This window comes from Pipistrellus kuhlii, unplaced genomic scaffold (genome assembly GCF_014108245.1).
Source record: "Pipistrellus kuhlii isolate mPipKuh1 unplaced genomic scaffold, mPipKuh1.p scaffold_m20_p_3, whole genome shotgun sequence".
NCBI classification, from domain to species: domain Eukaryota; kingdom Metazoa; phylum Chordata; class Mammalia; order Chiroptera; family Vespertilionidae; genus Pipistrellus; species Pipistrellus kuhlii.
In genome coordinates this window covers 83,021,755-83,049,514 of record NW_023425529.1, presented here as the reverse complement: position 1 = coordinate 83,049,514, position 27,760 = coordinate 83,021,755, and the positions used below count along the sequence as shown (strand labels likewise).

Genomic DNA, 27,760 nt, shown 5'->3' with positions numbered 1-27,760 from the left:
AACCAAAAAATTAAAAAATAATCAAGGCAAAGGACCAAACCGGGAAAAAGCCAAGGAACAGAGAATAGAAAATACTAAATTAAATAATAATCAGCAAGATAAATGTACCAAGAAGGGGAAAACCTCAGAAAAGAAAAAATAACAGTTCATTTCATTTATATGCATGAATTCAGACAGTAAAAGCAAACATACAGAAAAAAACTAACCTGGTTTTCCTCCTGCACAACTCTATACTGTTCCTTCCAAACAGTGATTTTGGAAGCTTCATCTTTTCTCAGGGCTCGCTCTTTCTTCAGCTCTGGGCTCCAGAAGGTCTTGATGCTATTCATTGAAGAACTTAATTTGCTCTCTTTTACTTCCACATCCTTCCGCAAGAGATCATTTTCCCTTAATACTTCCTTCAGCTGTGTCTGCAGATCCATGATTGTGTTATCTCTTGCCTGACGAAGAGAGTGAGGAACAGTAGATGCCATACTCACAGGAGGGAGGTGATGCTCTCCAAATGCTATGGTGTCACTAGCAACCCCACCACTAGCTATATTAGGGCTACTGCCCATAGCAGTCATCCTAACACCGTAAGGCAGACGTCCCCCAGAACGGCCAAGTGTCATAGTGCTTTTAGGTGTTTCTGAACCCACATTTTCATGATCACTTAGGTACATAGGGCCAGATGTGGCATAGGCAGCATTTAAGGACTGGATATTCTCCATTGAAAGGGTTTTCCCACTGCCACCTCCAACACTGCTTCCAGAGCTCCCTCCTGTACTATTGGTTCGGCGATGGCCCAAGCGAGGGGAACGTGGAAGCCTAGGTGAACGCCCAGGGCTCTGGTTGCTCGGTTCCACCTTCCCAACTGAACGAGCACTTCCATACATGACTGCAAGATGAACTTAGGTAGCAGGAAAGGTATAAAGCAGAGAGCAAAATATGGAACTCCGTGAGGTTTCTTGATGGCTGTAAGTTTGCTTAAGGCAAATCAGGAATAACAGGTCCTCAGCTGTCCAGTTTTGAAGAAATATCTTATACCATATCTGTAATGAGAAGATCACACAGTCAATCCTCCAATAATAACCATTTCCCGTCTAAAAAATACTTCATTACCCCCACCTGAGGAAGCTCTCCCTCCTATCTTCTATTTACTCATGCATTCAAAATTTGTTTACAGCACAACTTATTTCATAGTAAACATCATTCTATAAATATTTCACATTTCCCAAAAACTGAATATTGAAACCATACCAAGCAAATGAAAAAGTGCCAAGGAAAAGATAAAACTGTTTGAAAATATGATTTTCTAACTGAAAACCCAAGATTATAAAATAAAAAGTTATTAGGACTAATAATAAAACCCAACAAGTTTGTCAGATATAAGATCAATATATAAATAGCAATACTTTCTTGCACATTAGTAATAATAATCAAAGTGATTTTTTTAAAGTTCATTCACAATAGCAACCATAAAAACACTTTGATATAAATCTAACAAAAAAAAAGGCATGCTTTTTTTAAATTACAAAACTTTACAGAAACAACACCTGAACAAAACAAAATATATCCATGCTCATGGATAAGAACACAAACACTGGAAAGGTGGTTAGTTTTTGACCAACTACTTCAAATTCCAATGAAAATCTCCACAAGATTCTTAACATAACTCTAAAGTTGACTCTAAAATTCAAATAGAATTGTAGGGATACAAGAATAACCAAAACAACCTGAAATAAAAGAATAAAGAAGGAATATGTCCCCTACATAGCAAGATAAATTACAGGTTCAGTATCCTTAATCTGCAATCCAAAAATCCAAAATATCTGAAAAGTGGTGTTTTTTTTTTTCTTTTTAACTCACTTAGAAGCAAAACCTGACCTGATTTTTTTATATGCATCTCAGTGTGATTATGGTACACTTCATTAAGAAAATAATGTGGACTTACAGGATATTGCATAAGGCTCATTGGATACTAATATCCTGAGCACTGACGAGTCTTAGGTTTGATTGCTAGAAAAGGGCACATACCTGGATTACAGGCCTCGGCAAGGGTGAGTGCAGGAGGCAACCGATCAGTATGTCTCTCTCATGATGATGTATCTCACTGTCTGTGTGTGTGTCTCTTCACAGCTGCCCCAACCCCTCTTCCACTCTTTTTAAAAATCAATGGAAAAAATACCCTCAGGTGAGGATTAACCAAAAACTGAAGATATTTAATTTTTTAATCCAGTAAATTTTGAGGTTCCTCTTTGACTAATGTCTTTTGAGGTTACTCTATGACTAACCTCATATTATTTTCATAATACTATGACATTATTTGCCGTTTTCATTGTATGTTCTCACAAATGTATAGAAGAGTTTTCCAGAGATACAGAACATGTGATATTATTCCACTGATAGCTAATGGAATGTGTCCTTTTGCTCGCTTATGTATTAAAATTTTGTTTTACTTTCTATATGATAAACAGTAATAGTATAGCCTACATAAAGAAAAGCTATTTAGCATCCTCATTATTTTTTTAAGTGTGTAAAGGGATCCAGGAACTAAAGAGTTTAAGAACTACTGCTCTAAAATTTGGTAGCACAGGTAAACACCTAAACTGCTGCCTCGCACAACAATATCAAAACTACAACTAAAAGACAAAACGTACACCATCCAAAATCATAGAAAAACTGGCTAAGTGGAAATTCTACAACTAGAAGAAAAGAGGAAAGCACACTGAGATTCAGAGGAGCTGCAAAAGGCTGAGGTATGGAGATGCGCACGCAGAGAGGATGAGCGTCTGTGTGCACAGGCGGCTGAGTGTGCGGCTGACTTTCTAAAGCAGTAGGGAGACAGAAGCCCCTGACTGCACTGGCCGAAACTGGTTTGGCTCAGTGGATAGAGCGTCAGCCTGCAGACTGAAAGGTTCCGGGTTCGATTCCGGTCAAGGGCACGTACCTTGGTTGCGGGCACATCCCCAGTGGGGGGTGTGCAAGAGGCAGCTGGTCGATTTATCTCTCTCATTGGCGTTTCTAACTCTCTATCCCTCTCAATTCCTCTCTGTGTAAAATCAATAAAATATATTTTAAAAAATAAATACAATAAATAAAAAGTTAAGAAGAAGAAGAAGAAGAAGAAGAAGAAGAAGAAGCAGCAGCAGCAGCAGCAGCCGCAGCCGCCGCCGCCAAAGCCACCCCCAACTGCACTGAACTCCAGTCCAAGGCGAAACTCTAGCAAACCAGACTTATCCAGGGGAAATCTGAACTGTCAGGAAAAGAAAAAGCACACTGAGACTCAGAAGCTGCGAAAGGCAGAGGTCTGGAGGCACACAAGCCCGGAGAAGACTGACTGCTGAATAAATGGGCAGCTGAGTGTGTGGCTGGCTTTCTAAAGTGGGAGGGAGACAGAAGTTCCCAACAGCACTAAACTCCAGTTCCAGGCAAGTTTCTGGAAACCCTGATTCATTCAGGGAGAAACTGGACTGTCTGGGCGAAACTTGACGGTGGCTTCTCTCAGAGGTTCTTACAGCAATTACCAAGGGACATTGAGACCCAGGGGCCTCATAGGGCAGGGCTGACAGGAAACAAAGGTTGTCTGCTCCACCCAAAAACTCCATCCCATCAAGCTGAGCACAGAGGCTTTTGCAGTTTTGCAAGTCTTGTCTCATACGAGTGTCTCCAGCGCAGAAGTTCTTCTAGCATAGACACAGCCAATCCTCTCAGCCAATTAACCTGGAGGTCAACTCCTCCCAGTGATACCAACAATAATCCAGACTTAACTACAACAAGGCTGAGCACACAGTCCACAAAGGGGTGCACTAAGTGTGTCGACCTCAGGTAACTGGGGAGGCTGAGCCACTGGGACCTATAGGACACCTACCACACAAAGCTACTCTACCAACTTAGGGAAGCAGCGAAAATTCGGAGACAAAGAAACAGATCACAAATGAAAGAAATGCAGTAAAGCAAACTACTAGATATAGAGTTCAAAACCACAGTTATAAGGTTTTTCAAGGATTTCCTAGAAAAGGCCGATAAATTTAGCAAGACCCTCGAGGATATGAAAAAAAAACAACTAGAAATTAAACATACACTGACTAAAATAGAAAATATTATAGACAGACCTAACAGCAAACTAAAGAACTGCAAGAATCAATCAAAGATTTGAAATACAAACAAGCAAAAACCAGCCTGAAAAGCAAAAAGAAAAAATAATCCAAAAATTGGAAGATAGTGTAAGGAGCCTCTGGGACAATGTCAAGCATACCAACATCAGAATTATGGGGGGTGCCAGAAGAAGAGAGGGAGCAAGTTACTGAAAACCTATTTGAAGAAATAATGACTGAAAACTTCCCCCACCTGGTGAAAGGCATAGACTTACAAGTGCAGGAAGCGCACAGAACCAAAAAAAAAAAAAAAAAAAGAAATCCAATGAGAACCAAACCAAGACACATCATAATTAAAATGCCAAGAGCAAAGGACAAAGAGAGAATCTTAAAAGCAGCAAGAGAAAAACAGTTAATTACCTACAAGGGAGCACCCATACAACTGTCAGCTGATTTCTCAACAGAAACTATGCAGCCCAGACAGGAGTGGCAAGAAATAAAACAAAGAACTTCACAGAGAAGGAAAAGCTAAAGGAGTTCAACACCAACAAACCAGTATTAAATGAAATGCTGAAAGGTATTCTTTAAGAAGAGGAAGAAAAGAAAAAGGTAAAGATAAAAAATATGAACAACAAATACATGTTTATCAACAAGTGAATCTAAAAATCAAGTGAATAAAAAATCTGATGAACAGAATAAACTGGTGAATATAATAGAATCAGAGGCATAGGAAGGGAGTGGACTGACAATTCTCAGGGGGAAAGGGGAATGGGGGAGTGCAAGAAGAGACTGGACAAAAAGCGTACACCTATGGATAAGGACAGTGTGGGGGGAGGTAAGGGCAGAGGGTGGGGTAGAATTGGGCAGAAGGGAGCTATTGGGGGGGGGGGAGAGGAACTGTAATAATCTGAAAAATAGATTAAATTTAAAAAAAGAAAAAAAATTAAATGATATAATCATGCATATAAACATACACAGGGTGGCCAGATTATTATCATCTCTGAAAACAATAATCTGGGCATTCAGTGCAGTGTGTGTGTGTGTGTGTGTGTGTGTGTGTGTGGAGAGAGAGAGGGGGGGGGGGCCTGGTGCATGAATTCGTGCATGGGTGGGGCTAGGGGGAGGGGACATGAGCAGTTGGCCGGCCTACTGGTCGAAGTCCTGGTAGAGGGGACAATTTGCATATTGGCCTCTTATTATATAGGATATACACTGAGTGGCCAGATTATTATGCATTCAGAAATCATAATCTGGCCATTCAGTGTTCATCCTTTGATGGCTTCCCAAAATAAGAATATAAATTCCTCAGCTGTACATATAGGATTATTCATGATTTGGACTCTGCCTACCTCTGTCTAGGCAGGTTACTTCTAAATTACTCTTCGTTGCATCTGACAGCTATAAACAAGTACCTAAATTTTAATGAAATACCATGACCATCCTCATCCCCATCAACTGGCTCCGTTTAATGGTCTGATTGATGCTTCTCTGATTGATGTTTCTCTGTTTTTGTTCATACAATTGTTCATTATATTCCACAAATGAGTAAGATCATTTGATATTTATTTTGTTCAGCTGGTTTATTTCACTTAACATAATGCGCTCTAGTTTCATCCATACTGTTGCAAATGATTTAAAAATACTTTTTAACTGCAGAATAGTACTCCATTGTGTAGATCACATGTGTCAAACACAAGGCCCACGGGCCAAATCCGTCCCGCCAGGCCTTGCAATGTGGCCCGCACCGCGCTGTCATCACTGCACTCCGCTGCGTTTCCATCACAATGACAGTTTATGACTGTTCAGTAAACCATTCGGCCCGCGATTTAGGCTGGATTTTAGATTTTGGCCCCTTCTCTGATTGAGTTCGACACCCCTAGTGTAGATGTACCAGTTTTTTAATTCACTCATCTGCTGGTGGGCACTTAGGCTGTTTCCAAATCTTAGCTATGGTAAATTGTTCTGCTATGAACATTGGAGTGCATATATCCTTTCTGACTGGTATTTCTAGTTTTTTGGGATATGTTCCTAGCAGTGGGATAACTGGGTCAAATGGGAGTTCCATTTTTAGTTTTATGAGGAAAACTCCATACTGTTCTCCACAGTGGCTGCACCAGTCTGCATTCCCACCAGCAGTGCAGTCCTTTTTCTCCACATCCTTGCCAGCACTTATCATTTGTTGATTTGTTGATGATAGCCATTCTGACAGATGTGAGATGGTACCACATTGTTGTTTTGATTTGCATCTCTCGGATGATTAGTGACTTTGAGCATGTTTTCATGTCTCTTGGCCTTCCTTATGTATTCTTGTGAAAAGTTTTTATTTAGGTCCATTCTGGCTTGGGGATTTTTGTTTGTGGTCACCATTAGGCTTATAAAATAAACTTGCATATATACTGTAGCTCTTTTTCTTTTGAGTGCATCTGATCTTCATTCTCCTTTGCTAGTTCAGACCTTTATCCCCTCCCCTTTTATGTTTTTGTTGTGACAAATTATCCCTATTCATACTGTAAGGTTTTTTTTAATATATTTTATTGATTTTTTTACAAAGAGGAAGAGAGAGGGACAGAGAGTCAAAACATCGATGAGAATCATGTATCAGCTGCCTCCTGCATACCCCCCACTGGGGATGTGCCCGCAACCAAGGTATATGCCCCTGACCGGAATTGAACCTGGGACCTTTCAGTCCGCAGGCCGACGCTCTATCCACTGAGCCAAACCGGTTTTGGCCATACTCTAAGTTTTTAGGTGATCTTATGTTCTTTGTTTCAGGTAGAATAACTACATTGAGTATTTCCTACTGTGGAGGTTTTCTAATAAAATCCCTGAGCTTCTGTATGTTCTCTTCTGGGAACATCTTTATTTCTCCTTCATATTTAAAGGATAATTTTGCTGAAACCGGTTTGGTTCAGTGGATAGAGCATCAGCCTGCGGACTAAAGGTCCCAGGTTCGATTCCGGTCAAGGGCATGTACCTGGGTTGCGGGCACATCCCCAGCAGGGGGTATGCAAGAGGCAGGTGATTGATGTTTCTCTCTCATCGATGTTTCTAGCTCTGTATCCCTCTCTCTTCCTCCCTGTAAAAAATCAATATTTTTTAAAAATAATAATAAAATAAATAAATAAAGGATAATTTTGCTGGATATATTATTCATGGCTAGTGATTTCTCTCTTTTAGACATTTGAATAATTCGTTCCACTCTCCCTGGCTTAGAGTTTCTGCTGAAAAGTCAGATGAAATTCTGATGGTTTTTCTTTGTAGATTACTTCCTTTTTTTCCCTAAATGTTTTGAGAATTTTTTTGTCCTTAATATTTGACAGTTTTAATACCAAGTGTGCCTTGGAGAGGGCCTCTTTGGATTGAGATAACTAGGTGATGTTTGCTTCTTGGATCAAGGTTCTAGTTCTTTCCATAGATTTGAGAAGTTTTCATCTACTATTTGTTTGAATAGACTCTCCAACCCATGCTCCCTCTCCTTCTTCTCCTCCAAATTGCCTGTAATTCTAATATTGCTTTTTCTGATGGAATCAGTAGTTCTGATAGAGGCTCTTTCATTTTTCTTTATGCTCTTTTCTTCCCTCTGTGTCATTTCTAGATTCCTATCTTCAATATCACTAATTCTTTCCTCTACCTGGTTGGCCAGTTTTCTATACTCAGTAGCTGACTCTTAATCTCCTTAATTGCATGCTTTATTTCCAGGATTTCTAACTGGTTCTTTAAGTTTAAATCTTTTTGGTAAAGTTCTCATTATGTTCATTGATTTATTTTCTAAACGCACTGAATTGCCTGTCTGTATTTTCTTGCATCTAGTTCAATATTTTCAGAACTGCAATCTTGAAATCTCTGTCATTCCTATTAAGTTTCCATGTGTTTCAGCTTGCTTTCTGGAGATATTTCATTTTCTTCCTGGTCATCCTCATTACTGTGGTTATTCATAGTTTTTGCTGTCCCTACTTTGCCTATGCATTTCCTTCTGAAGAGATCTTTCTACTATTTCCCAGTAGATGGCACTTAATCATAAGGTGTTTTTTTTACTCTGTGACCTCCCAGTCTTACATCTCCATGGCTACCCTAAAACAGTACAGCTGTGTTGTTTGATTGTGGCATTTGTTTTGCCCTCACCATAATGGCAATTCCCCACTCTCCCAACCTACAGCTCTCTGCTCCTCACAGCCACCTGCTACCTCCATTTTTCTCCCCTCTCTCAGCAGGCCGAGCCATACAGGCCATCTGTGCTTCCCTCCCTTCTCATCTCTCCATTTATTCCTCGTTGATGCTAGTTTTGTTATGCAATATATCTTCTATCCTTGAGAATGTTTCATGTGCACTGGAGATGTTTTAAGCGCAGGTCTTTCAGGCATGCATCTGTGTTGAGCAAGGATTTCTTTGTTGAATTATAGTTTGTTAACTTGTTGAAATTTCAGGGGTAATTTTGTTCATTAACTCTTTTTTCCCCAATTTTTGCTGGGTTACAGCTTATTTTTACTTTTCCTAATGATTAACTTTATAATTTTAACTAATATACATTAACTTGTTTATTTTACTTTATCAAATTTTAAATTTTTAAATCCCCACCTCAGTATAAGAAAAAGAATCTAAGATTCAAATACACTCAGCTAGCCCCGGCTCAGTTGGCTGGAGCATCATCCCATGCACCAAAAATGTTTTGGATTCCATTGCTGGTCAGGGCACATATACAGGTTGCTATTTCAATCACTAGTCAAGGTGTGTACAGGAGGCAACCAATCAATGTTTCTCTCTCTCTCCCTCCTTCCCTCTATTCTTCTCTATAAAAAAAAAATAAAAAGTCAATAAACATATCCTCAAGTAAGGATTTTTTTTTAAATACACAATACACCTAGCTACATCCCATTAATCACATATACCATTACTTTCATATTGTAGAGGTGTATAACATTTTTTTTTATCTATAACTGTCTTCTTTTGTCTACAAACATTTCTATTCTAGTAAACAGAAAGCCAATAAATAATTTACAATATGATGATAATGTAAATATTATTCACAGCAGAACTAGGTAGTGATTGGACTATAGAGAATACACAATTCTGTTTGTTCCCTTCTTAGGATTTACTACAAATTATAATTACTTTCTTTATATGTTTTGTCTGTATTTCTTACTATACATAAACTCCATGAAAAAATAGGGTTGTTATACACTGAAACACACCCCTTGTTCATTACTTATCATCCACAGTCCTTACTACTATACATAACTTGTATTAAATAATTACATGTTTATAAATACATGGATACTTTGTGAAAGGAAAGGAAGGGGAGAAAAAAGAGAAGGTCAAGCCATCAAGGATTTAAAGCCAACTGACTTAATGATATTAAATATCATTATATAACATCCATTCTCCAATACCCATCTGTAGTAGAGTTAGAAAAAGGAAATAAAGCTACATAACCTGTAAGCTCTGCCATTTCAGCAAATGTCAATTAAAGGTTAGAGTAAGAAAACAGTGTCCTATTTCTGTTATTTCATAATTTTTACAGTAAACATTTATTGCTTCTAACAATCCGTTTTTTAAAAGCCTGCACTATATTGGGGGGAGATATTGGGTTTTCCTCCCATAGTTCTTTAATAAAGTTCTTTCTGGAAAACTTCAATTTTTTAAGTCCAAACAGGAAAAGTACTCTTTCTATCCCTTAACAAGATGACCATAAAGATGGCCATAAAAAAAAAAGTAGTAATAAACCCTAACCAGTTTGGCTCAGTGGATTGAGTGTTGGCCTGCAGACTAAAAGGTCCCAGGTTCAATTCTGGTCAAGGGCATGTACCTGGGTTGTGGGCACATCCCCAATAGGAGGTTTGCAGGAAGCAGTTGATCAATGTTTTTCTCTCATAGATATTTTTAACTCTCTATCCCTCTCCTTTCCTCTCTGTAAAAAAATCAATAAAATATACTTTTTAAAAAAAGTTTTTAAAGTAGTAATAAGATAATCCATTTCAAAGCCTCCAAAGGAAGCAGGAAAATGCTGCTGAGACAAGAGAGAAAAGCATAGAAGGGGAAGAGGCACAACTGTGAAGGTCAATTCTTTGGAGTTAGCTTTTAAAAAAAAATCTATTTTTATTGATTTAAGAAGGGAGAGGGAGAGAAAGAAACATCAATCATGAGGAAGAATCACTGATTGGCTGCCTCCCTACATGTTCCCCACAGGGGATTGAGACCACAACCCGGGCATGTGCCCTTGACCCAAATCAAACCTGGGACCAGTCTGCAGGGCGATTATCCACTGAGCCAAACCAGCCAGGGCCAGTTTAACATTTTTAACATCTACACCCTACTTCACAAATTTATTATCAAATAAATCTCCATGAGATCTTAAAATAAAACAACAAAACTGAGTTCACACCTGGCCACTACTATATATTCATACTACAAATTTGTCAGCTACATCCGGAAAACCGTAAAAAGAATACTAGCCCTAACCGGTTTGGCTCAGTGGATAGAGCATCGGCCTGAGGACTCAAGGGTCTCAGGTTCGATTCCGGACAAGGGTATGTATCTTGGTTGTGGGCTCATCCCCAGTAAGGGTTGTGCAGGAGGCAGCTCATTGATATTTGTCTCTCATGGATGTTTCTATCTCCCTGATCCCTCTGTAAAAAAATCAATAAAATATATTTTTTAAAAAGAATACTAGAAAATTTCAGACTCATTTTTCCATACAAGAAAAGCATTGGTCTCAATACCTATATACTAGTAAATACTGAGAGAAAACACCAGCCAACCTGGCTTCACCCCACAGGCACCCAAATACTGGTATATCCACTCAGAATCTTGGAGTATGTATGGGTTCCTACATATTAAAATACTTCCACATACAATGATTGCATGTTAAAAGGCTAATTCTTCCCACAAATAGGTATAACATGCAAATGCAAACAGCAGTCTCTCACTCCTTCCTCACAGATCAGTAGGATAATAATAGCTGTCTACAACTCAAGTCTCCAAAGAAATACCAAATATTCATAAATCAAACAGAAGTAGAAAATCCTTTAATGGCAACATAGTAATACTTCAAATTAATTATAACTGGATAGGCTGACATAGATGTACTATGACATATTTACAAGGTTAACTAAAAACATAATACATCAGCCATTAGCGATTTAAAGGATTATATGTGAAATTCTGACCTAAATCTCAAAATTACCAGTCCTACATGCTGTGATGCATCATACTAATACTAATTAGCGTTTATTATCAGAAAATGAATTGAATGTTTTATAACACTGTATTTCAACATTTTTAAAGATTCTGTTCATTTTAAAGGGTTATCAATGTCACTAAGGGCAAGAAATATGCTCCTACCTTAACCACTCTCTGAAAAGATTAACAATTGTAATTCCATTCAAGTACAGTTTGACAGAATCTATCAAATAAATTATAAATGTGTAAACCCCTCTAACCTAGAAGTCTCACTTTTAAAATTATCCTCTATAAGACATATTTCACAAGTTCAAGAATATACATGCAATGATGTTCAATTATTGTATTATTTGTACCAGAAAAAAAGAGAAAGAACTGCCACAGTTCTTTGAGCATCAATCTATGAACAGGAGGTCACAGTTCAATTCCTGGTCAGGACAGAGCTACACAAGGAGTTTGGGTATATCCATGTAAAGAGTTATGGTTTTAAAAAATTCTTGGTATACTTTATTTTGAGAAGCATGGTAACAAGTAGAAAAATAACGGACTCACGATCACTGAGAAATTATGATTTTTAATGGCTCTGCAAATTCTTTTTCTGAGCCTTTTTTTCAAGTCCCATCTTGCCCATTCTACCTGGCAATCTGCCATTCCTCAAATGTTTTGGAGGATACAAGAAATAATTATAATGCTTCCACCCCTCACCACCTGACCCCTATGCTTTATATACCGAGGGTGTGGTGGGAAATCTTGCTGTCTTCATAATATTCCCCAAATGCTCACTGAGGTCAAAAATAACATTATGCATTTTACATCTGTATTATTGCAAATTATGAAAATATTGATGCCTTTAGGACCAACAAATAGGTGTGGTGTTATGTGCCAAGTATATTTGGTGGTGGCAGATGGAAGTACTGCGTTGAGAATGATTCTGAGACCAGCTCCAAAAGGAAGAGATGCCCACCTTAAATTACAGTGGCTTTTCTCTTTTGTTTCTATTTAAATCTTTTAAACATTTTTTGGGGGGGGAAATATCATATACCCATTTGGAAAATTTTGACAACTTTTAAGAAGAAAATAAACACATTTTCTCCCATTCTTTTCCTACATGTATATTTGCAAAGTCAAGAGAATGTTAAATGTATATCCATTTTCATTTAGTGTATTAAAAACATTTTTTGTCAGATATTGGTTGTAAATATATTTTTGTAGGCGACATGTTAAATCATAAAGATTTCACTTAAGCATTTCTTAGTTGCATTATACTAATAAAGCTGTTATGTCCTAATTCATAATGTAGCTGTTTTCCTATATTTTGGATTATTTCAGTATATTGGTTTCCTGTTTGTAGAATTATTGGATCAAAAATATAAATGTTTTTAAGGCCTTTAACCATTTCAAACTTGCTGCTTCCCAAATGCTTTTATTATTTTAAGAAAGAAAATACTTTGAATTCACCTGCTTTTATTATTTTAAGAAAATAAAACATTGTGTACCTACAAGTTTTCACTTACTATTTTAAAATTTAGGAAATGTTTCATACACTCAAAAAGAATTGTATAATTATTATCTGTGTACTCACCACCTAGCTTAAATAAAATATTATAGAGTTTAAAACTCCTTGTGTGGCCGGGACCGGTTTGGCTCAGTGAATAGAGCGTCGGCCTGCGAACTGAAAGGTCCCGGGTTTGATTCCGGTCAACGGCATGTACCATGGTTGCGGGCACATCCCCGGTGGGGGGTGTGCAAGAGGTGGCTGGTCGATGTTTCTCTCTCATCGATGTTTCTAACTCTCTGTCCCTCTCAATTCCTCTCTGTGTAAAAATCAATAAAATATATATTTTTTTAAAAATCCTTGTGTGGTTCTGCCTAATTATAGATGCCTTTATAATGATGTGGATGTCTAATTTTCTCCAATAATACAGGTCTATAATATATCCAAGCTCTCTTTGGCCATTCAGAATTTCTCAAATATAAGAAAGATTATATGATGATGCATATTCTCTCTCTCTCTCTCTCTCTCTCTCTCTCTCTATATATATATATATATATATATATATATATATATATATGTGTGTGTGTGTGTGTGTGTGTGTGTATGTGTGTGTGTATGTATGTGTATATATATATATATATATATATATACACACACACACACACACACACACACACACATATCTCTCCAACTTTCCAAGCAAAGTTGGCAGGGGTGTGTGCTTCCCAACTCCTTCATCAAATATATTGTTATTTCTGCATTAGTTCAGGTGTGGTTTTCCCACCAAATTAATCACAAAATTTGGGGGTTTTCAAATATATTTGGAATTCAAGTTTGTGGATATAGGCTTATGAACATGTGTGTTTAGTTCATTTGGTTTGATCAGTCCGGTAGGATTTTTTTAACTTTATGTTAAACTGATCATAATGGTGAGATGTGGATATAAAATGAAAATATAACTATAATACAAATAATTTTTAATATTTTAGGACTTTAAAAAATCAGGATATCAGTGAGGACAGTATTCATTGGGAAAGGCTACACAACCTAGAACTAAGTGCCACAGATTGCTGATATAAGTCAAGAACATCCATGATTAAAAACCTAATATTTACTTCTAAGTATCTGCTTGACAACACATTTGTCATACTGAGAACTCACACTGGATCCTTAGAATTAACTTGATTAACTGAATGATAAGAATTACTAAAAACCGCCGAAACCGGTTTGGCTCAGCAGTAGAGTGTCGGTCTGCAGACTGAAGGGTCCCAGGTTCGATTCTGGTCAAGGGCATGTATTGTACATTGGCTGCAGGCACATCCCCAGTATGTGCAGGAGGTGGCTGGTCGATGTTTCTCTCTCATCGACATTTCTGGCTCTCTATCTCTCTCCCTTCCTCTCTGTAAAAAATCAATAAAATATATATATTTTTTTAAAAGAATTACTAAAAATCATAATTAACTTGATTGTAACTGAGTTACTCACTTTCTCACCCTTTCATAAAAAAGAATGAAATGGCAATTGACAGGAGTTTTAAGTGTCATTGCTGCTCCAAAAAGAGGTGCTCTTTTTGGTAAGTCTGCCATCAAAACAATGCTGCTTTAACTACATGGTTCTGTAATTTTTCTAGGAGCAACAGATTAAGGTCATATAATCTGAATGCCTGGTGTTAGAAATCTGATATGCTAGATTAGGGGTGTCGAACTCAATCAGAGAAGGGGCCAAAATCTAAAATCCAGCCTAAATCGCGGGCCGAATGGTTTACTGAACAGTCATAAACTGTCATTGTGATGGAAACGCAGCGGAGTGCAGTGATGACAGCGCGGTGCGGGCCACATTGCAAGGCCTGGCGGGACGGATTTGGCCCGCGGGCCTTGTGTTTGACACATGTGTGCTAGATGCTGAGGGTGGAAGCAGAGATATCTGTGCTTTCTTTCTTTCATCTGTTGAGGTCCTTCCTCTGCTCCCCCTCAACCTCCTGCTACTCACAAAGAGCTTACCTAGCCCAAAAATCTATAATAATAAAAACATAATATGCTAATTAGACCAGACGTCCTTCTGGACAAAGCTAGGGCTTCGAGGGAAACCCAGGTCCTGGGTGCTGGCTGTAGTGAAGTTGGGTCCTAAGTGCCTGCCAGTGGCCGGAGGGAAGCCTGGATCATGGGTGCCAGAGGGAAGCCAGTGCCAGCAGCCGGGGGAAGGAAGACCACCTCTTGCATGAATTTCGTGCATCCGACCACTAGTCCTTTCTAATAAAGATAGAATATGCAAACTGACCATCACTTTGCAACAAAGATGGCAGCGCCCACAGCCAAAAAGGAGGAAATATGTAAATTGATATCACAAAGATGGCAGCGGCCAAGCCAGGGCACTTGCAACGTTGATGAGAGAGAAACATCGACCAGCTGCCTCTTGCACACCCCCTACTGGGGATGTGCCCACAACCAATGTACATGCCCTTGACCGGAATCGAACCTGGGACCTTTCAGTCCGCAGACCGATGCTCTACCACTGAGCCAAACCGGTTTCGGCTGCTAGCAACTAGTTTACATTGCCACTATCTTCTATGCCATCTTTCCTGGATCCTTTCAATACACAATGGATGAATCATCTAACACCAGTTCCTCAAACCCATCATCCTCAGCAAGAAACTCTCTAATCTCTGGGTATAGCCATTTACAACCAGTTGTGAAGTCACTTAGTTGTATTATTATCCATTCATTCATTGAATATTTAGTAAGTATCTATTATTTGCTCATGAGAGAACACATGACAGATAATCCCTGTTCTCATGAAATCTAGGACATATTTTTTCATATTTTCCACAAAGACAGGTGAAAAGATCCAGCTGAAGTCTAGATACATTACAACTACATTTGCTTTACTTATTAGTCTAAGAACCAAGTCAATCCTAGGAAACTAAAATTACATGCTGAATCCTAGTGATCACTATTTCCCTTATCTTTTAAATAATCTATTCTAAAATATTGCTAGAGTTCAATATTAGATTCATTGACCTATAAATGTGTAATTGTGCTGCCCAACATAGTCACAAAGCCTGTTTAATTAAAATTAAAATTCAGTTTCTCAGTCACACTAGTCATAGCTCAATACATACATGTGACAAGTGGCTACTATATTGAATAGTGAAGATAAAGAACATTTCTATCATCACAGAAAGTTCTATTGGAGAGTGCTGGTCTAACATTTTTGGCATTCACCTCCTTCATCCCAGAAAAAAAAAACTAAAAATGATAGGTGTCATTTTCTAGTCTCCAGAAAACTTTACAATATCCTGAAAAATTCCATTCCATCAACACCATCACCATAATCAGCATCAATACCACCCAAACGGCATAAGAGCGGTTAATTTTTATTCAGTACCTACTATGTTCCGTGCATTTTAGTAAAAGCTTTATGAGGCACCAAACGGTCATAGGTTGGATTTCCAGCCAAGGGCTCATACAGGGTTGCCGATTTCATCCCTGCCCAGGATGAGACTTGTGTGGGAGTGGGGGTGGGGGCAGGAAGGGGCATAAGAAATCAGTGTCTCTCTCATATCAATGTCTCTCTCTCTCTCTCTCTCTCTCTCTCTCTCTCTCTCTCTCTCTCTCTCTCTCTCTCTCTCTCTCTCTCTCCTTTCCTTCCTCCCTCCCACCTCCATCCTCTTTATTCTCTAAAAAAAAAAAAAAAAAAAAAAAAAATTATCCTCAGGTGAGAATTTAAAAAAGAAAAGCTTTATGAGTACCACCTGCTTTATTCTTCAGAACAATCAAGTTCTCATTTTAAAACAGAAAATTCCATTTTTATGATGTGAAAATTAACTGAGTTTTAGACAATAAAGTAACTCACTCAAAAATATAGACAATAAAGTCTCCTCAGATTGCTGTCACAGCTAGGAAATGAAAGTAATCCATATAGTTTCAGCAGCTTAATAATGTAATTATTGCACTGGCCAGTGTAGCTCAATTCTTTGGGTGTCATCTCTTGCAATGAAACATTGCCAGTTCGATTTCCAGTCAGGGTGGGCTCTATCCCAAGTATGGGGTGTGCAGGAGGCAGCTGATCAAAGACTTGCTCACGTCAATGTTTCTTTCTCTCTCTCCTTCTCCCTTCCTCTCTCTCGAAAAATCTTTTTAAAAAACTAATGTAATTATTTTGCTTTTTTAGACAACACACTTTTTAACAAAAAGGGATGATACCAACACCTCATACTGGCACTTGACATTTCAAAGTACTTTTAGACCCCCTAAACTGCCCTATAGCTTTCTTGCCTTCGGGTTCTGCATATGCTGTTCCTTCTGCTTACACCTTTTCATTTGGCAAAATTCTACTTATCCTTAGGTATCATCTTAGATCTTCCCACAAACCAGTTTAAGGATCCATCCCATGAGCTGATATAGAAAACTCTGTATGTCACCAACTGAAGACCACAAACTCCAGTTTACGTTTTCCTCTTCTCCCACTAGTATGAAACTCCTTAAGAATAAGGAACCCTGACCCTTATTTATCATGGAATCTATCTGGCTTAGCCCTGGACTTGGAACACATATGACAAATGAAGGAATAATGAAAACAAGACACTTAGATAATCAAATCATTTCACAAGTATTCACTCAACCAAATAAAACATTATCTAATTAGATTTTTACACAAACCTATACTTCTATTCAATCACAGATTGTTAAAATGCACTAAATGGCTTCCTTGCTAGGTGTCGGTAACTAAGTATTTCACAAACATGCTTCCCACAATTTATACAAAACAATAAGTAGCCGAAACTGGTTTGGCTCAGTGGATAGAGTGTGGCCTGTGGACTAAAAGGTCCCAAGTTCGATTCCGGTCAAGGACATGTACCTTGGTTGCGGGCACATCCCCAGTAAGGGTGGTGCAAGAGGCAACTGGTTGATGATTCTCTCTCATCAATGTTTCTAACTCTCCATCCCTCTCTTCCTCTCTGTAAAAAATCAATAAAATATGTTTTTAAAAAAATAAGTAAAAAACAAAGGTCAAGAGGTAACTGCTAAAAAAACAGGGAGATAAACATGTTCTAAAATTGACTGTCATGATGGTTGCACAAACAAAATTGAATTGTACACTTTAAAGAGGTAAATTATATGATATGTAAATTATCTCTCAATAAAGCTATAAAGCAAAGTTATAAAACAAAAACTCTGCAACTAGCCTTAAATCATGCAAACAAATATTGAGCCTACAAAAAATCTTGATAAAATACTTGTTATATTTATGCAATTTTAAAATAGTTTAATGCCATATTATTGTACAAAATTTCACTGGTTAAGAAAAACAATAAGCTGGAAATAGAAATCATCTTCAGGAATAACTGTATGGGACAGGAAAGACTTAGTTTTCCCTGTGTACTCATTTATACCTTCAGATTTAGAACATATATTACATATATTTTTTTTTTAAATAAGTACATATAAGATTAATAACAACGAAGTCTCTCCTTAGTGCAGTAAAAGTATATACTCCCTGGTTACCTATTTTATTCTGAGAAGAATAAAGAATAAAATATATATGATTTTCTTTTAAGCAATCCAGGAGCATTTGCCTCATCTCACACTAAAAAGCATTTAGTCATTTCTGTAGTATAGACACTATAATCAAGCAGAATCTCTTATCCAACACCCTGACTCATCTTTAAACAATGACAGTTATCATTCCCTCCATGAAAACTTCTTTTCCTTCCTTTCTATAATAGTACATCACATTCCTCTGATTTTCTAACTCAATGCTTCTTATCAATTTCCTTTGCTGCATTCCTCATTTCCCCAAAAACATCTAGAAGATAGTAGGTGTACCAGTTAATAATACAGATTTTTTTTTAAATAGATGAGTTACACATATGTTGATATATATGCGACCTAATATATATGCTATTTTGTTGTATTGACAGCAAGCTTCAAAACTTATGTCAGCCAAAACCGGTTTGGCTCAGTGGTAGAGCGTCGGTCTGCAGATTGAAAAGTCCCAGGTTCGATTCCGGTCAAGGGCATGTACATTGGTTGCGGGCACATCCCCGATAGGGTGTGCGCAAGAGGCAGCTGGTCGATGTTTCTCTCTCATCAACGTTTCTAGCTCTCTATCTCTCTCCCTTCCTCTCTGTAAAAAATCAATAAAATATATTAAAAACAAAAAAAACAACTTATGTCAAATTTGCTGAAGGCGTTAATTTCATAGATATTTTTACGCTTAAAATTACCAAATTTCGTGCCCCCCAAAAAAGAGCATTTGCTGGAAGTTTTAATTCATTACTTTATTTTGAAGAAAAGTGCTGCTGAATACTTCGGGAAGCTTATAGTGAACATGCTCCATCTCAAGATACCTGTGAACGCTCGTTTAAATACTTTAAAAGTGATGATTTTGATGTGAAAGACAAAGACATCCAGGTCAACTGAAAAAGTATGAAGACCAGCAATTACAAGCATTACTGGATGAAGATGCGTGTCAAACTCAAAAGCAACTTGCAGAAAGATTAAACATTGATCAACAATTTCCAATCATTTACAAGCAAAGGGAAAGATTTTAAAGGAAGGAAATGGGTGCTACCTCAACTGAACAAAAGAAATGGAAAACCAAAAAGTCATCAGTAAAATGTTGCTTCAACATGGGTCTTTTTTGCATCGAATTGTAACTGGCGATGAAAAGTGGATTTATTCTGAGAATCCCAAACACAGAAAACCATGGGTTGATCCAGGTCAACCATCAACATCAACTGCATGGCCAAATCACTTCAGCAAGAAGACAATGCTCTGTGTTTGGAGGGATCAGGAAAGTGTGGTGTATTATGAGCTTCTAAAACCAGGTGAAACCGTTAATACTGATCACTACTGACAACAAGTAATTTGAACCATGCTTTGATCATGAAGCGACCAAAATGTTCCAGAAGACTTGGCAAAGTAATTTTGCTTCATAACGCATCATCACACACTTCAAAACCGGTTAAAGACACATTAAAAGACCTTGCCTGGCCGAAACCGGTTTGGCTCAGTGGACAAAGCATTGGATCTGCGGACTGAAGGGTCCTGGGTTCAATTCCAGTCAAGGGCATGTGCCTTGGTTGTCGGCACATCCCAAGTGGGGGTGTCAGGAGGCAGCTGATCGTTGTTTCTCTCATCGATGTTTCTGACTTTCTATCCCTCTCCCTTCCTCTCTGTAAAAACTCAATAATATATATATATATATATGTATATATATATATATATATATATATATATGTATTATTATTTTTTTTTTTTTAAATCTTGCCTGGGAAGTATGAACCCACCCACTATATTCACCAGACCTTGCTCCTTCAGATTACCACTTGTTCTGATTGATGGCACACGCACTTTCTGAGCCGCACTTCAAAACATATGAAGAGGTAGAAAATTGGACCGAAACCAGTTTGGCTCAGTGAATAGAACGTTGGTCTTCTGACTGAAAGGTCCTAGGTTCAATTCTGGTCAAGGGCATGTACATTGGTTGCAGCACATCCCCAGTAGGGGGTGTGCAGGAGGCAGCTGGTCGATGTTTCTCTCTCATCGACATTTCTAGTTCTCTATCCCTCTCCCTTCCTCTCTGTGGAAAATCAATAAAATATATATTTTTTTTTTTAAGTAGAAAATTGGGTCTCTGAATGGTTTGCCTCAAAACAAGAAAAGTTCCATTGGGACAGTATCCACAAATTACCTGAAAGATGGGGAAATGTGTATCTAGCAATGGACATTACTTTGAATAAAGCACTTTTGATGTTTCTCTTGAAATTATTGTGTTTTCTTTTATTACAAAATCTGATATTATTGACCGTACATCTAGTAAGACCCATGAAGGCAGGGATTTTTGTCAGCTTATTCAGCACCCAGAACCATACTCAATAACAGTTAAGTAAATAAATGAATAAAACAATGCCCCAAGACATATTAAAGGCATATTGAAGATCCATAAAAATAAATTATTTCACATAACCTATATTTCATTTACTTTATTACATTATATTTCTCTGAAAATTGATGATTAATGTACTAAATTATTGATTAACCAAAATATTTCATTATCTGGTCTTTCTCCACCAATGTTTTTGATATGTATGTGTAAAATACACATTTAATAGGCCTTACGCTATTTCTAAAAGCATAAATGTAGTATTAAAAAAAGAGCAGCTGTTGCTATTAGAACCTTCACTTTATTTTGTTTCCAGTATTAATGTTTAATTATCAGATTGACATATTGGTCTGACTTTAGAATTGGGGAAAAAATAACATTTCAGCATATTCAACAAAGATATTGCAGTAAAGCCCAGCAAGTGAGATTTCTTTTTTTTTTTTTTTTAATATATTTTTATTGATTTTTTACAAAGAGGAAGAGAGAGGGATAGAGAGCTAGAAACATAGATGAGAGAGAAACATCAATCAGCTGCCTCTTGCACACCCCCTACCGGGGATGTGCCTGCAACCAAGGTACATGCCCTTAACCGGAATCGAACCCGGGACCTTTCAGTTCGCAGACCAACACTCTATCCACCGAGCCAAACCGGTTTTGGCTCTTGAAAAATAAAATGTAGAGGTTTTACTAGTTTGAAAGAATATATGCATGCTTATGTTCACTTCAGTGTTATTTACAGTGGTATAGCCAAGATTTGGAAGCAGCCCAAGGGCCCATCCTTAGGTAAGTGGATTAAAAAGTTGTGCTACATCTACACAATAGAATACTACTTGGCCATAAGAAAGAAGGAAATCTTCCCCTTTGCAACAGCATACATGGACTTGGAGAGCATTATGCTAAGTGAAATAAGCCAGTCAGAGAAGGATAAGTACCATATGATTTCATTCATATGTGGAATCTAATGAACTAACAAACAAAATAAAAACACACATAGGTAGAGAACAGACTGACAGCTGTCAGAGGAGAGAAGGGTTGTGGTGCTGAAAGAAACAGGTGAAGGGATAAAATTTTAAAAAAAAATCATAGAGAGACAACAATATGTTGTATTTGATCAGCAGAATGAAAGAGGAGTGCAGAGAGGTAGAAGAGGAATATTAGGGGATAAATGGTGATAGAAGGAGACTTCACTTGGGGTGGTGAACACACAATACAATATATAGATGATATATAATATTATAGAATTGAACACCTGAAACCTATAAATTTTATCAACCAATGTCATCCCAATAAAGTGCATGTTTTTAAATGTAGGGTTTTGTGTTCGTTTTTTTTTTCCAGGTATAAGAAAGTCTAATGAGACACAGATCATTTCTACCTTTACACTGTCCCCAAATCATATAATTTCATTCCCACAAGGAGAAGAATCACATCTCGACACAGTACACAAAGGTGAGAACCAAGAGTGTCTACCTCAGGTTACTGGGGAGGCTGACCCACCAGGCCATGTAGGACACCAGGCACACAAAGCCTCCCTACCAACTCAGGGAAGCAGCGAAAATGGCCGACACAAGGAAACAGCTCTCAAAAGAAAGAAATGGAAGAGAACAAAAGACGAGATATAGAGTTCAAAACCATGGTTATAAGGTTCTTCAAGAATTTCCTAGAAAAGGAAGATAAATTTAATGAGACCCTCGAGGATATGAAAAAAAAACAACTAGAAATTAAGCATACACTGACTGAAATAAAAAATACAGAGACCCAACTGCAGACTAGAGGATCACAAGAATCAAGTCAAAGATTTGGAATACAAGAGGCAAAGGACACTCCTCCGAAGCAAGAAGAGAAGAGAATCCAGAAAGTTGAAGACAGTGTAAGGAGCCTCTGGGACAATGTCAAGCATACCAACATCCAAATTATAGGGGTGCCAGAAGAAGAGAGGGAGCAAGTTACTGAAAACCTATTTGAAGAAATAATGACTGAAAACTTCCCCCACCTGGTGAAAGGCACAGACTTACAAGTCCAAGAAGTGCACAGAACCAAAAAAAAAAAAAAAAAGAAATCCAATAAGAACCACACCAAGACACATCATAATTAAAATGCCAAGAGCAAAGGACAAAGAGAGAATCTTAAAAGCAGCAAGAGAAAAACAATTAATTACCTACAAGGGAGCACCCATACAACTGTCAGCTGATTTCTCTACAGAAACTATGCAGCCCAGACAGGAGTGGCAAGAAATAAAACAAAGAACTTCACAGAGAGAAAAAAAGCTAAAGGAGTTCATCACCAACAAACCAGTATTAAATAAAATGCTGAAAGGTATTCTTTAAGAAGAGGAAGAAGAAAAAGGTAAAGATAAAAAATATGAACAACAAATACATGTTTATCAACAAGTGAATCTAAAAATCAAGTGAATAAAAAATCTGATGAACAGAATAAACTGGTGAATATAATAGAATCAGGGGTAAAGAAAGGGAGTGGATTGATAATTATCAGGGGGAAAGGGCTGTGGGGGTGCAGGAAGAGACTGGACTAAAATTGTACACCTATGGATGAGGACAATGGGGAGGGGAAGTAAGGGCAGAGGATGGGTTGGGAACCGGGTGGAAGGGAGCTATGGAGGGGAAAAAGGATAAATAATTGTAATAATCTGAGCAATAAAGATTTATTAAATAAAAAAATAAAGTTCAGTTGAACATTAAAAAAAAAAAAAGCCAAAACCGGTTTGGCTCAGCAGATAGAGCATCTGCCTGCAGACTGAAGAGTCCCAGGTTCGATTCCGGCCAAGGGCATGTACATTGGTTGCGGGCACATCCCCGGTGGGGAGTGTGCAGGAGGCAGCTGGTCAATGTATCTCTCTCTCATCGATGTTTCTAGCTCTCTATTCCTCTCCCTTACTCTCTGTGAAGAATCAATAAAATATATATATATATAAAAAAAAAGAATTACATCTCACTGTCGGCCATGCAAATGTCTGTTTAGCAATATATTGGATATATAAAGTTGTACCTGGAATCTTCACATTTGTCCCCATGTGTATCCAATTAAATCAAAGTATAGTTTAAAACCCAAAACTAGTTATGTGAATTTTAACTTTTCCTTCTAATTAATCCAAAATCAAAACTATTCATTCTGATAACTTACAATTTAATCTGTCTAAACAGTTAATTAAATATTTTATTTATAATTACAATTAGACCACACCCTTTCTCTCTTAATAGCTATTATATCCTCTGTTTCCTGTAAGTCTCTTCAAGCAGAAGTATTTGCTAAAAGATAATAGTCTGCTCATTAAGTAAGCATATTAAAAAAGGCAATGGTCTGCAACTACTGACACTGACATCTATCTATTTCTCTCTTGGGTTACATAAAAGCATTTCTCTGGCTATGTTCCCAAATAAATTGAGTAAGCCTTGAGAAAGACACTGCTTAACTTCCATTTCATGACGGCTTCTCTTCCTCCATAAATGAATTATTGAGAGCCATGCCTACTTCCATCCATCATATAATACATGTCCATCAAAGGACCTATTTCTGAGCAAGAAATAGCTTACCTGACAGATAGTTAAGGTCAGTGAATACTGTAACCTCACAGGGTGCAGGAATCCATAAAGGAAGATTCTGATTTAATGTGCTAAGTTGTGAAACAATGATTCGAAGAACATTGAACACTGTTTACTCTTAGAAATATCTCCCTATGAATTGATACATGCCCCTAATATGTTATTAAAGGGCATTTTTAAAGCACTTGATTCCAAGAACATTTCTCAGAAATTGAGAGGGGTTTTTTTTGTTTGTTTGTTTTTGTTTTAAATATATTTTATTGATTTTGTACAGAGAGGAAGGGAGAGAGATACAGAGTTAGAAACATCGATGAGCGTCATCGATCAGCTGCCTCTTGCACACCCCCTACTGGGGATATGCCCGCAACCAAGGTACATGCCCTTGACCGGAATCGAACCCGGGACCCTTCAGTCCCCAAGCCGACGCTCTATCCATTGAGCCAAATCGGTTTTGGCAGAAATTGAGAGGGTTTACGGAAAAATTATTCCGCTTTATTTTGAAAGTGTCTAATAAAGAAATCTGCAACAAAGAAGTAAAAATAATTGTGTTGAACACACAATGTCTAATGTCAATGTCTATTGTAAAACAAGCTATAAAGGGCAGATGTACTTAAAACATTTAAATATTTTTCATATAATTAACTCGGAGAGAACTGATCAAATTGTTCATTTCATCCACCCAAAGCAGTCAACCACAACCACCTGCAACTGTTTTTGTACCCAACAAAGTGTCTTCCAAAGCAACCATCCTCAGGCCTTCTCGTAAGGGGCCAGGATAGAGCTTGTAAATGAGGTGGTAAAAAGAGATCTTTTTGGCAAAGAAAAAAGACTGGAAGGTAACATCTTTACGGATCTAAGTGTAATGAGACCTATTTCCTTAATATTGCTACCTGAATGAAGATCTCACTCTTCTTGAAGAGTGTAAAACTTCAAACCCATCCACGCTCACAATTTACCCATCCCGAGCCAACGCAGAGGAATTCTCTTCCCTCCCAGACCCTCCGATCCACTCTGTCGGGGGGGAGGGGGGGGGAGGAGGAAAATAACCAAAACCCTAAAGCAAGAATGTGAGACCTAGTGCAATAGCTTCTCCAGCTGCCTCAAAGGTAACATCCACAGCTCATCTTCCTTTTGAAACACAGCCGGTTCGTCTCCCATCTTCCAATTTCCCAGAAGGAAAAAAAAAGGAATCCTTATCTCCTTCAACATTTTACATCCATCACCCAAAGCCACACATCTGCCCTGACCGCACCCCAATCTCCGCAGGGCTCCCCAATGTCTCTCCCTCGCCCGCAACATCACGTCTCACAAACCTCCCCACCCCGGTCCTCCCAGCGCCCAGAGCTCCGTCTCCCACCCGCCGGCCCCGGGCTCCGCACATCTGCCTCCGCTCCCGCCCCACGCCGGGCCGGGCTGGGTGGAGCCGCCGGTGGGCTGAGGTGGGTGAAGGTGGGTTGAGATGGGTTGAGGTGGGGTGGGGTGGGGTGGGGTGGGTCCGCCCCTCCCCAGACTTCCCGGTCCCCCAGGCGGGGACCAGGAGGAACCGGGAGGGGGGGCTAAGCCTCACCTACGGCTCCGCCCCTCCCCGGGGGGCGCGCTGCCCTGCCCGCGCCAGGGCCCTGAGGAAGAATCTGGGCAAGAAAAGGCACAGCCTCGGGGCCAGCGACAGCCGGGAAGCTCTAGGTTCCGCCCGCTTTCCGAGCTGCCCCCGGCCGCCGTCTCACCGGCTTAGGGGTGCTGCTGTTGCTGCCGCTGCCGCTGCCGCTGCCGCCGCCCCGGCGCCGCCACCGCCGCCGCTTCAGCCACAGCCACAGCCACAGCCACAGCCACAGCGCGGCCCGGGCCCGCCGACGTCACCGCCCCGCCCAGCGCGAGTCGCTGGACCCGCCCCCTCTCGGCCCCGCCCCCCGCGGAGCCACCTCGGTGCCCGGCGCCCTCCGGGGCCGCCCCTCCACAACCTGCAGGCCTCAGGCGCTTTCCGGGGAAAGGCGGGTGAGGGGCCCGGGAGGGGGATGACTCAGGCCCCGCGGCGGCTCCGCGAAAGCTGAGTCACGGGCGCGGAGGGGCGTCCACACGCCCACGCGCGGCCCCTGCGGCCCCGGGGGCGCAGAGCCGGCGCCACCTCGGGAAAGCGGCCGTAGGTGGGAGCGGGGAGAGGCGGCGTTTGTCTCCTTCTGCTTCCCGTAGGACGCGGACCGGCCGGGCCCCGAGGAGCGGCACGCGGCCTTCCCAGCCTCGGAGTGGCCCCACCCCTTCGGTGGCCGGGCCCGTTACTCGGCCGCCGCCGGGGAGCGGATCTAAGGACACCCTTTGTCGGAGGAAAGCTTTCACTCCATCCGTAGTTTTTGCGAAATGTGGCTCCGGAGGTAGTAATGTGATCCGGGTCTGAGAAACAGCCCTGGGGGAGGAACGTAGGTGTCGCGGGAGACCCGGGCCTGTGTAGGTCGTTCTCCTTAGAGCTGATGACGGCAGAGAAGCGCGCGGGCGGAAATCCATGTCCACAGGCTGCCCCTGCGAGGTGCCAGGTACCCAGCTACGAGGTCTGCCTTAGTCCAAGCCAGGGTTGTGTCACGCAACCCTGTGCTCCTGTGCGGCATCGCAGTCGCGTTTCTTTTTTTGGAGCCATGCAGAGGGTGACTGCATCCACTAATTTAAAGATGTATCTCTAAACCAAGAATGTCAGAGTGATGTGAATTATATTGATTCCCAGCCTTCTAGTATTTATTAAAATATTTAAAATACTCTTGAATTAAAATAAATAAAATACCCTTGAAAGTTGAATTTTCATTTTACTTCCTCTTACTCTCCCCCAACACCATTAACCAGTTTAGCACTGCCTCATAACGCGACTACATTTTCCCATCTCTCCTCAGTATTCACGTTCATTCATTCATCAAATCCTACTGGTTCATTCTGCCCAGGCTCTCGAATTGTTCCCTCCCAGGATCATTATTGCAGCTTCTCATCCTGTGGTATAGTCGCCCCCTTCAGTACATTCAACATATGGCTGCCAAATGTTAGACTGCCAAGTAAGCACCCTAAAATATTTCACTTCTTGAACATCTGTCTATTTACCCAGGAAAAGCCATCCCGTAACTGTCTTTCAAGAGAAGTTAATTATTATATCTTCTTAATTCCCATTCTGCCACTCTACTTGTGTTACCTTGGAAAATCGTTTTACTTATAAGCTCTCCTTTTCTTAACTGTAAAATGGGGTGTGAACTATATGTCTAAGATCCATCATGTCCCTAAAATGTGTGGATCTGGAGAGTTAAGATGCTAAACGCTAGGTTATTCATACACAGGAATACTACCAAGATCACAGACTAAGAATTTTGTCTTTGTTATTTGGGGTTTTTGTTGTTTTTCTGCCATTCCACAGGTGGTTTTTCTTTCCTACTCTGACCCCAATTGGATTTATTAAAGCTGGCTAACTGAGCACATGCAGTCATTACCTCTTCTTCCTGAGGCCCCATTAAAATACTTGGAATTTAAAAATCATACAAACCCATACAAAATAGAAAATGGGAAGGGGCCCCATAATTTTTCTTTTTTAGCTTGGTACA

The 27,760-nt window shown here is 39.5% G+C and overlaps 1 protein-coding gene across 14 annotated transcripts in view; it reads right to left on the bottom strand.

Annotated features, from left to right (window-relative positions):
- ERC1 (ELKS/RAB6-interacting/CAST family member 1) overlaps positions 1-26,008 on the bottom strand; it is a 411,084-nt gene extending 385,076 nt beyond the window's left edge. For 8 of the 14 annotated variants that reach the window (XM_036459228.2, XM_045588382.1, XM_045588381.1 and 5 more), the window contains exons 1-2: positions 25,919-26,007; positions 207-1,031 (exon numbers count right to left, since the gene is read on the bottom strand). In XM_036459228.2, coding sequence (XP_036315121.1) covers positions 207-875 — 669 coding nt within the window. In that variant the 5' untranslated portion in view covers positions 876-1,031; positions 25,919-26,007. Of the gene's footprint in view, positions 1-206; positions 1,032-25,761; positions 25,899-25,918 lie in introns of those variants that run through there. The other 6 variants (XM_045588387.1, XM_045588384.1, XM_045588391.1 and 3 more) reach the window with 2 other exon arrangements.
- Positions 26,009-27,760: the final 1,752 nt, after the last annotated feature.